Source organism: Nerophis lumbriciformis, linkage group LG05 (assembly GCF_033978685.3).
Source record: "Nerophis lumbriciformis linkage group LG05, RoL_Nlum_v2.1, whole genome shotgun sequence".
NCBI lineage: Eukaryota > Metazoa > Chordata > Actinopteri > Syngnathiformes > Syngnathidae > Nerophis > Nerophis lumbriciformis.
Window position 1 is genome coordinate 40,982,201 of NC_084552.2, and position 10,632 is coordinate 40,992,832.

A 10,632-nucleotide genomic window follows, 5' to 3' on the forward strand; every position below is an offset into this window, starting at 1 on the left:
CAGAAATGGATGGATTGAAGGATGGGTGTGTCATAATTTTATTGCAGCCTTTCCTCGCACCTGTTACACAAAATAATAACTGCCACCAGCGCAGAAAATACAAATAAAACAATCCACAAAGTAAAATCCCTGCACTGAAGGGACGTACGCTCGATCAAGCACTGGCGTATCGAATTGCCAAGTATTGGTCATAAAATTCATGTGTCTTCTCCTACCACCAGTTGAAAATGAGACCTGTCACCAATGCTTTGAGGAATGAAAACTGAAAAACTGCAAGAGAAACAACTAAAGCAACGTTTGTGTGCTAAGTACTATGTGTGTTATGAGATGTACTCAGATGTGTCCAGTCCTCCTGCCAGTTATAATAAAACTGCTCACATTTTTTCCACTCCCACAGAATCACATGTCACGAAACATCTATTGAGGTTCAACACAGCAGCAAATCTCTTTCCTTTCCTTCAGTGTGTTTTTTTCTAGTGCAGCCAGCCTTGGTATTCTCATATTCCATGCTGTAAACTTGCAACAAATACCTTACTTTCTCCTCTCAATAGAACAAACTAAATCAGTAGTGCACAAAATTGATGCAAATATCTTGTAAAGCTACCATTGTGTTGAATCAGTGATTACTTATCATTGTTTTATGAATGTTAAAATATAATGTAAAGCTAAGTGTATTTACTTCATAATAATCATCACCCATACTTTGAATGCCATAGTAGAAATGATGCTTTCAACGGCACTCGTAAAGCGGAAGACTATAAATATTATAGTGTATACTCACAGTGTGACCGTCCGATTGGAGAAGAAATCAGGCGGTAACACCTGATGGAGCTCCATGTTGCTGCAGACCACCTTCCTGTCCGGGCTTTTTACTGGGCTTTTCGAGCGTTCGTCGTATGATTTGCAATCGGACGCGACCAATGTAGACCACACGCCGATGCTGAGCACTAGCGACATGACAAAGTATTTCACGTTCATTTTTCCCATGGGGCTGTAAAGTAACCACGGCGGAAATAAAAAAATAGAATTAAGTTACGACAGGAAAGTCGTGTTTTTAAGTTAGACGGACATGCTAATCACAAACAGTAGCTTTTTAAGCTGTTCATCCTCCATTTGTAATGTTTCTCCTTCAATGTCTGTGCAACGGAAGTGTTCTTTGTCCCTTCATTTGAGCTCCACTGTTCCCCAAAAAAACAACCCTATTTTCCTGCAAAATCATGAATTTTCAAACGCAACACGGTGCCTGCTCGCTAAAGTCCACTTAATAAGAACTTTTTTGGGTGGGTGGATCCCGAATATGAGTGTTTTCTTTTCCAGTCATCCCCAAAATTATCCACGCAAACAAAACTTAGCTTCCAGGGTCTGATCCAAACAGAACGTCTCCTCTTGAACACCAGGAAATCAACATGAGCGACGACTCAGCAACAGCAGGCGAAAGTTACCACGCATCTGAATGCAAATAAAACTAGTTCGCATGTGTTGTAAAAATGTAAGCAACGTCGTCGTCGTGTGTCTTTAGCTTCTTTCGTGTCGTTGTGAAGAAATCCCAGCGAGTTATTTCCCATTCAGTTGTCCAAGATCTTCCCACGGTCCTGCCCAGAGCACTTGGTGTTGGGATTCAACAACACTTCCGGTATTTTTCAAAATAAAACATCCGGAGGTTATTTTTGTCTGGCCACTAAGTCTGCATTTTTTTGTTTTGTTAACATTTTAATGTAAATAAAACAGCCAGTTAAGCAACCACAGAGCATTTGTCAAGATGTTAACACATTTGCTGTAGCTTTACTGGAGAATGCTATTTAACTAATCACATCTGGCCCGTGAAAGGTCAAGGTCGATGTTTATTTGCAACGCACATTTGAAACAATCGGCTCAAGCTGCCCCAAAGTGCTGTACAGATTCAGAAAAGTACAATAATAAAAACAATTATTAAGCCAATAAAAAAAGATCTAACAGCTAACAGGCATTTAAAAACAAAATAACGGCATCCATCCATCCATTTTCAACCAATTGTCCCTTTCGAAATAAAACAAAATAATATATTGTACTAGAAAGCCTAGATCAACTTGTATTAAAAGCTAGTGCATAAAATGTGTATTAATTGCTAATTTAAAACATTCCACAGATGTAGCCTTTTGAATTTGCAGAGGGCGAAAGTTCCATAGTTCAGGGCATCAACCACCGGCAGGCCACATCCGGCCCGCCAAAGCTTTTCATTTGGCCCAACGAACATAATCCGAATTGCTGGGTGATGTTCTTCTTCGCGACTTAATTCACATGCTGGTCAACCAGCTTGAGCGTAGCATTAAAACAAGTGAGAGTGCGTGTAGCATTTGAGCAAAAAATTCAGTGTAGAGGGGTTCGTATTTTTTTAAATTTTCCACAATGCATTGCTGGTATCCATATTGAAGGGCGGAAGTTACATTTTAAAAGTTACTTGACTACGGACGCGTTCGGAAAACGCTAATTGTGGCTGATAATTTATCCAGTAACATTCATAATGCCGACAACATGAGCCATTGTCAACTGCCACAATCGAGGTGGCAGAGATATTCCTAGCTTGTATCGCATTTCTAAGTGTATTTCTGGAAAAATGGAAGCTACGGAAAAGAAAAGTTAACGGCTAAGGTGAGCATGGTTTGCTACAATCAACTGAGATGTGACGTGCAGACGACTTTGTGTTTGCATGGATCATATCAGGTAAACATTTTGTAATTAAAAATAATCTAAAATATATAACAGCCCCACTTTGCATTAACTTGATGTGCTTGTTCGAAGAACTTTGATAGTAGTTATATTGATAAAAAATAGTGCTCACTTCTCTTATCCGGACTGTAGCCTCCATAAAACAAAAGTGAAGCGCATGAGAACAACATTCTCTCAATACGGCCTTACAGTCACAGTGTGCGGAGATTACATTATATTGGTTATCCATGATTATCCAGGGTGTCAAACTTGGGTCGGATCATTTTTGGGGGTCTTTTACACTAGCCTGGCTTGATGACACATTGTCCAGCGGGTGTATAGAGATAAACATAAATGTCACAAACCCAACCACAAACAAAACCGTCCTAGCTGTCTTGACTCTTATAATTTAGAAAGTGTTTCAAAGTGTAAAATGGGCTGGGTTGAACAATTAAGAAGTTCTCAAAATCCGGGTATGAGACATTGAGAAGGATGTCGTGGTCTTTGCTCCACTCAGACTTGTCGATCTTGTACGGATCTTTGCATCCAATTATGGCTGTTTGCTCCTTATAATGACAAAGGGCCTTAATATCTAATGACTCACAGTATTTATCCATGGTATCACAATGGTGCAATGTTGTCTTCCAATCAATAGTTCGGAAACATTACGTGTAGCGCTATCGTGAACAATGGCGTTCGCCCTTCAAAATGAATTCCGGCAATGCACTTCCGGGAAAAATCCGAACCCCTTTATTGCTGTTCTGTTCTTGGGTGTTCCAGTCATTCAAAGAGAGAGATAGGATAGGAAAGAGCTTTCAAAGAGTCCTGGAAGAAGTTGTTCATAAAGGTAGTAAAGCTAGGGAAAAAACGAAAAAGCGTGGAAGGAAATGACTCTTAAAAATATAATTTTCATTATTTTGTGGAATACAATCGGACCATTCCGTGTCTGCAGCGATCACTTTGTAAAATGTTTGTTTGAATATAGGATTTGTGTGAGAAACTTGCTGTTTTGCTCTTCTATATTACGGTAGTCGTGTTTGAGAGCAGAACTAAACGTAAAAATTAACAGATCGCATTAGTTTATGTTCTTTTGTGATTGCCATGCCTAAATATAACTAAAAGACCTGGTTGTTTAGTCCTAGTAATAAATTTTGTAATTGTTGGTCCAATCCACCGTATTTTCATTGTCGATTTTCATAACAGAAACTAAAAGCTTAGTTGCTGTTGCGCAGAAAACCCAAGTGCTTTGTTCGACACGGATGACCACATTATAGCATTTTTGGTGCTATTTGTTAGCATCAAGAAGATATCCTTAATAGTATTAATAAACTAAATGAATACATCTCTCGTATGCTCAACAGCATATAATTAATCTTGATATCGCTAGCAAACTGTGCTGAGCAACAGGGACATCTACAGCTAAATAATGAGACAACATATGAACTTCCCATTATAAAAACAACTGCAGACATGAATTGTAGATAGGACTAATATTAGTAGCAACAATCAACTGCAAACAAACTTATCCTTTTTCTCATTAGCTTCACAGCAGCACGGCATTCATTGTGTGAATCAAATACGTTAATTACCGATGCAAGAATAATTCCAACATTGTCTTTCACAGATTAATGCTTAATTTGTGGACCCCTCAGACATAAAGACAGGATGTGCCTCCAATTTTTCTGTTTTAAATCCTTGTAAGTGTCCAAGCAAGTAAGGTCGAAGCGAGCAGTAACTATTGATAAAAAATGGTTTAAAGTATTTTTCTTAAGAGTGTATAAATCTATTCCATTTCATTTTAAATATTTTTTCATTATTGCCTGTACATATATACCTCTAAATCTTTCAAAATACGCCCAAATTTGCACTGATGCAGGTAAATAAACAGTAGCCTAATGGGACTCTAGACCAGGGGTCTGCAACCCGTTCAATCAATCAATCAAAAACATGTTGCTCTCTTATGTTGCCGCCGTGGCTCCCTTTGGCTTTGAAACAAAATGTCAACAAATAATTGCTACTTAATTTATTTTATTTTATTTAGTTAGTTTATTTTATTTTAACAGTTGTTATTTTGGAGAGTTCTGGGATTTGTCATATGAAAATCCATCCATCCATTTACTACCGCTTGTCCCTAATGGGGTCGCGGGGGGTGCTGGAGCATATATAAATATATCGTCGTCATCTCTTCCTGCCAAGCAATTGCAGGGCTCAAATTTAACCACGGCAAGTCGAGGGTGGTCGCGGAAAGTGCCGTGTGGACAATATTGGAGACAGACTCACTTGTGCCCACACTAAAAGTATACAGCGAAGTACACAGCGAAGGAAAAAAACTATTTGATGTTGCTTTTATTTACTCAATGCAGCCTCCATCAGCTGCTGTGACTGACAGTTAATGAGGTGATGAACGTTGTCACGACTTGTTTATAAAGTCTTTAGTTTGTTGCCTGGGATGCTCACACGTCCTTCATTTAACTGCAAACTGTATCAGTGTTCAAATAACATCAGTACAAGCTAAAATGTTGTGTCATGTCATCGAATTGAACGCAGGCTGTAAAGATTGTGTATTCGATGTGAAAGGGGTCACTCCTATTTTTTTTTTTGTTGGCCAAACTGTTGTACTGAACCACAAGGAGGCGTTGGAGAAGAACAAAGCTTGTTTATTAGACTTCATCTTCATTAGCCAAACTGCTTTGTGTTTTATTTTGATATCAAAAAGGCCATGTTTTTTTTTACATTAATTGTGTTTTTTTCATGTCACAAAGGTATTACTTTAAAAACCATTCAAACACTTATTGGATCTGTCCCGATACAGCATCTACATGTACATATAAATGTACATAACTTAAAAAAAAAAACCAAAAAAACCCTCCCTCTATCAAAATGTAAATATAGAGATAAAGGCATCATGTAATGACAAAAAACTGACGAGTTGATATTATTAAAGAATATAAAAAACTAATATTTGTCTTTATATATGTGGATAACGTTTATCTATAGCCTTCTATCAGTGGTACTTTAACTTTATTATTGTGAGTTCCAATCGGTTGATTAATATTTTAATATTTTGACAAATTATTTTCCATTTGCACTTGTAATAGCGTCCAAGAAAAGAAAAGGCCTTGGTTGTATGCAAGGCATGAGTTGTTTTATTTTATAAATGAAGCCAAAACAAACCCAAAAGTTAACCTGTCACACACAGTAGAATGACATCAAATCAGCCTTCGAGTTCAGTACAAAACATGGGAGAGACGATTTTCATTAAAAACAGTGAAACACTATTTAAACATAGGGGATCTTTGACAAGCAACATAAAAATATTTGTTAACGTTACATGATGGATGGATAAGTTCACATTTCCATGTCAATAAGCTGCAAAAACACCTTTTTTTCCACCCCATCACGTCACTAGACTTGTTTTCAGTTGCGGCAAATAAAAAGCCGTCCTCTGGCCAATAATTAGTATTTGTTAAGAACAGGTCGACTGCAGAACCAGTGGAAAGCAATGCATTGTGGGACATTTCAGCTTCTGGCTATACTGCTTGCACCACTGTCATGCATTAGTTCTCAAAGGCGTCCAGCTCCATGGACTTGTAATATCAGCAAGTGGCCACCAGAGAGAAGTCAAGTATCATCTTTCCAGCTTTCATGACGTGCCATAGCAAAAATGTCCACTAGAGGAAAGTCAAGTATTGTAGAGGCCTTTGACACTTTAACGTCTGCAGAACACACTTGCAATAGCACAAGTGTCCACTGGAGAGAGACAAAGTATATTTTTCCCTACAAAGCTACTATATTATACATTATAAATAAAATGTCTAATACTGTGCTTGTGGTGGACATTTGCCTTGTGTCACCAAAGTATTATGAATATATATATATATATATATACATATATATATATATATATATATATAGCTTTTTGTTGACATTTTCTTTGGAATCCCTGTCGTTTCATTATTTACAATTTTCCCTGCAATTTGTCCCTCAGTGACATGCTGCTCTGATTGTTTTTGTTGCCTACATACAGACAAATTGCAGCTTTAATCACCTGAAACAAATCAATAGCTCGCCACAACTTAGCAGTGCTAAAAGATGTTGTGTAGCAATCAGACTAATACAAACAATTACAGAGCCGTGTCACTTTTCCACACATTAAATCCTCTTGTCAGCGTTTTATTCCTCAATCCCTGCGATGAATCACACTGCATTTTGTCGCTCTGACCCCCATCAAGAGTTAATTTGCCCGTGAGCTAGCATTTGATTGCTCCTTTGAGTCGTTAGCGTCAACATTGGCGGCCATCCCGACGTCTGCGCCTACAGGATTTTAGCTTTTGTTTATGATTAAATGGGAAAATTTGATTTTAATTGCCTGTCAGCATCCAAACTTCAAAGATTAGCAGCATTGCTAATATTCTGGATAGCTTCTCCTATCAAATAAAACACGTGTCAAAACCAAGGCCCGGGGGCCAGATATAGCCCGCCAAATTGTTTCATGTGGCGCTCAAAATCCTGGAAACGATGTGCATTCGTAAAGCCCTTCATTATTTTTTACTGATCACATTTGTTCTTTCATTTTGACAGAAAAAGTGCATGTATTGCACACAATTGCATGTTCTTTTAAACTTGAGAACAAACTGACCATGCAAAAAACATTAACACAGGTCCAGTTTTGTTGGCCTGAAGCATATTGTTGGATAGAAAAATAAAAGTAAAAATGTAAAACAAAAGAGCAAAAATGTGACATAAAATGTGAAAAAAGCTCAAAATGTGATACTAATAACTCAGGTGTCTCCAAACTTCTTCCACCAAGGGTATCATACTGAAAAGTTAAAGGATACAAGGGCCATTTTTTTTTAATCGTACTTTTTTTTTTTTAAAGATAAAAAAGGACATTATATATCCAGTATTTCAAGACAAAACTCAGGGTCAGCTTTGTAAGTGAATATTAAGTGTCTTATTATCAGTGTTGGGTTAGTTACTGAAAAACAGTAACTAGTTACAGTGACTAGTTACTTTATTTCAAAAGTAACTCAGTTACTAACTCAGTTACTTACACCAAAAAGTAATGCGTTACTGTGAAAAGTAACTATTTAGTTACTTCTTCTACTTTTTTTTTTTAAAGCTCCCATTAATGCCCTTTTAGCCTTCATTTTAGTACTGTTATTGCACTGGAGAATAATACAATCTGTTGATCAACTTGACATACATTTGCATCACTGAACTCTGCTAAGCAATGTGCTCTACATACAACACACAAAGACAAAGATATGTTTCAAAGGGCCAATTTATTTCAGGCCAGAACAAATTGACAAAACTATTTTAAATAGCTGCAACATAACATACATAAGTAACAAACAGCATAATAACACTAACACTAACCACGTTAAACCCAGATTCCGAACTAATAAAGGTCTTAACTCATTCTCTTTCTATGCCACTTCAATATGGAATGCACTCCCAACAGGTGTAAAAGAAAGGGCATCTCTATCCTCCTTCAAAACCGCACTAAAAGAACATCTCCAGGCAACTACAACCCTAAACTAACACCCTCCCTTCCACATAATACCTCTTCGGATTGTAAATAATCAAATGTAGACACTTTTTCTTATACTTTCTGATCTCTCTCTCTGTGTCCACTACTTGCTGTACATATCCTACCAAGTCAGTCCTACACTGTTTCAATGTCCATTTCTCTGATGATGCAATTGTTGATGACTGAAGTGTTGATACCAACCAAACCTAACCCCCCCCACCCCGCCCCCCCCCCCCCCCCCCCTCCATATCCCACACCCCGGATTGTAAATAATGTAAATAATTCAATGTATATACCCTGATGATTATCTTGTGTGATGACTGTATTATGATGTTAGTATATATTTGATAGTATATATCTGTATCTGGACCCCGACTTAAAAAAGTTAAAAAACTTATTTGGGTGTTACCATTTAGTGGTCAATTGTACGGAATATGTACTGTACTGTGCAATCTACTAATAAAAGTTTCAATCAATCAATCAATCAATCAACAACATAGCTGTAAAGCTGGCTTCACCTAAGGAAGGCACACGTGACATACACAGAGCCTAACCAGGCAGATTTGAATTGTTGTTTTGGGCAGTAGACGGGATCTTTGATCCAAGACACAACTTACATTTAACTAAAATGTTCTTTTCTTTGTGCTCGACAAAAGAAAAGAAGTGAGAATATCTCATACTTGCCAACCCTCCCGAATTTCACTGCCTCTCCCTGGGACAACCATTCTCCAAATTTCTGCCGATTTCCAGCCGGACTTAAGGCACGCCCCCTCCCGGTCTGTGCGGATCTGAGTGGGGACAGCCTGTCGTCACGTCCGCTTGGCCAACCAAAAAGTAACCACAGAACACTATACCGTATAGGCGTATAGTGTTCTGTGGTTACTTTTTTGTTGGCCAACGGTTGTATTGCGCAACCCCCTCCCCCCCCCTCCCCTCCCCTCCCCTCCCCTCCCCTCCCCTTCCCACACTCAGACACACAGTCACACGCACACACAGAGAGCGCAGAGGAAGAATCAGAAGCACGTCTCTGCTTCGCTGGAATAAAACACACTCAGATCCTCAGTTTCTAGCCGATACTACATAAAAAGTAACGTAAAATAACGCAGTAACGCATCATGTAGTAACGGTAACTGAGTTATTGAATATAAAAAAATAACGCGTTAGATTACTAGTTACCGCCGAAACTAACGTCGTTACAGTAACGCGTTACTTTGTAACGTGTTAGTCCCAACACTGCTTATTATTAATTATCAGAATTTCAGCTTTCTTGTCTTTGCAGTCTATTCAATTGAATAAAAAATTTAAAAGGATTTTCAAATCATTGTATTTTGTTTTTATTTACGATTTACACAATGTGCCAACTTCACTTGTTTTGGGTTTTGTGTATATATATATATATATATATATATATATATATATATATATATATATATATATATATATATAGGGGTTGTCGAGATACCAATATTTGGTTAAAAAGTAAATATTGGCTTTATTTCAACAGAAAATCTTATGATACATTAAACATACGTTTCTTATTGCAATCAAAGAAGAATTTTTGTCATAAAATAAGAGTGAACATTCTATACAACTACTCTTGTAGTAAGTAAGCAAACAAAGGCTCCTAATTAGTCTGCTGACGTATGCCTTAACATATTGTGTCATCTCCCATTCTATCATTTTGTCACAATTATGAGGGACAAGCGGTAGAAAATGGATTATTAATCTACTTGTTCATTTATTGTTAATATCTGCTTACTTTCTCTTTTAACATGTTCCTCCTACACTTCTATTAAAATGACATAAGCACTCATTACTTTGTTGTTTGGATACTTGACATTAGATTTAGGTGATACTACACATTTTGGTATCAATCTAATACCAAGTAGGTACACGGTCATACATTGGTCATATTTAAAGTCAGCCTGTGCCCAGGAACATATTTCCAGAATATAACAATAAAACAAACTGAAAACATTTTGTGATAATAAAAAATATCGATGTAATCAATTTTCCTGGCAGTTGTGGCTGAAATCTTTGCTGGTCTACCTGAATCCCTAATTTTCCACTTCTTAATCAGCGTTTGAACACAGCTGATTGGCATTCTCAATTCCTTGGATATCTTTTTATACCCCTTTCCTGTTTTATGCAGTTCAATTACCTTTTCTTGCAGATCATTTGACAATTCTTTTGCCTTCCCCATGACTCCGAATCCAAGAAACATCTGTGCAGCACTGGATGTCAGAAGCCCAGGAACTCACTGACCTTTTATACACACACACTAATTACAAACAAACATGTAACAGGTGAGATTGGAACCTTGATTAGCCATTCAAACCTGTTTGTGTCAACTTTTGTGCATGTTATCAGATCAAAGTCACTGTGGTATGTAAACGTTTGATCAGGGTCATTTG

At 37.5% G+C, this 10,632-nt stretch overlaps 1 protein-coding gene across 8 annotated transcripts in view; it reads right to left on the reverse strand.

Moving 5' to 3' along the window:
• adgra3 (adhesion G protein-coupled receptor A3) overlaps positions 1-10,632 on the reverse strand; it is a 200,043-nt gene that overhangs the window by 43,930 nt on the left and 145,481 nt on the right. Inside the window, exon 1 of one of the 8 annotated variants that reach the window (XM_061960318.2) lies at positions 782-1,620. The exons of the other annotated variants lie outside the window; for them this stretch is intronic. Within the exon in view, the coding sequence (XP_061816302.2) occupies positions 782-987 (206 nt within the window). The 5' untranslated portion in view covers positions 988-1,620. Of the gene's footprint in view, positions 1-781; positions 1,621-10,632 lie in introns of those variants that run through there. 8 annotated transcript variants of the gene reach the window in all.